Raw genomic sequence first — 866 nt, 5'->3', positions numbered from 1 at the left:
CGCGCGGGTGGGTTTCAACGTGCACGTGATAAGTGCGTACGCAGCCAGCATTATGCGTTAGTTCACTGCGAGCCCCCCGCGGCACAAACGGGAATCAGCACGGTCAGCAGCGCTGGCGATGCCGCACCTTTGCAATGGATGAGACAATATCACCGGCACCCTCGCTCGCTAGCAATGAGGAGGCCGGCACGCCCACATCCTGCACGCCCATGGCTGACGCCTGGGGTCCCATCCCTCACTAGGCGGGGAACCCTCCGCATGAAACACCCCCCCCCCCCCCTACCTCCAACACCACAACCCCAACTTGCAACCACGCATCGCTATCACAGAACTCCGGCTCATGGCTAAGGGCACGGTCAAGAAACTTGGCAAGGACGCGTGCAGCGTGCTCATGTTTGCTGCAGCAGCCGTCACCGCCTTCATGGCCCACTTCCTCATCCTCCACCCATTGGATGTCATCGGCCACAAATCCAGGCCGTGGTTCAGCGCCGTGCAGCAGCGCTTCACAGAGTGAGTGAGCGCGTAGCCACGCCTTGGCCGCCACGGGCCATGTCTGGCACCGCAAAGGGACAGGCCGGCAGTCAGAGAGATCCGCGCCTGCCTTCATGCATTCGGAGAGCCGCGGCAGTTTTCCCGCCGGCGGCCTGTGAGGGCGCCCGCCCTGGGAGGCCAAGGCAGTTACGGCAGGCCCAGCCGTGGGGATGCACATGCAGCCTCTGGCAATTGCAAAATTGGCAAGCAGCTCCAGCCACACGCATGGACATCAAGCTTGCAGCAACGCTACCTTGTACCAATTGGGGCGCACACACACACAACCCCCAAGAAACGCAACGATGTTTTGCAATACCCCCACCCCCCCCCCCCCC

General features: G+C 62.6%; 1 protein-coding gene across 1 annotated transcript in view; it reads left to right on the top strand.

The window, feature by feature from the left end:
* Positions 1-340: 340 nt before the first annotated feature.
* The window catches only part of MNEG_15459 (hypothetical protein), a gene marked incomplete at both ends in the record, with an annotated part of 2,958 nt that continues 2,432 nt past the window's right edge, over positions 341-866 (top strand). The window contains one exon of the mRNA XM_014036070.1: positions 341-510. Within this exon, the coding sequence (XP_013891524.1) occupies positions 341-510 (170 nt within the window). The remainder of the gene's footprint in view (positions 511-866) is intronic.

Source organism: Monoraphidium neglectum (genome assembly GCF_000611645.1).
Source record: "Monoraphidium neglectum strain SAG 48.87 unplaced genomic scaffold scaffold05345, whole genome shotgun sequence".
In the NCBI taxonomy this organism is placed as follows: Eukaryota; Viridiplantae; Chlorophyta; class Chlorophyceae; order Sphaeropleales; family Selenastraceae; genus Monoraphidium; species Monoraphidium neglectum.
The sequence above is the reverse complement of the archived record's forward strand: the minus strand, read 5'-3'. Positions and strand labels throughout refer to the sequence as shown.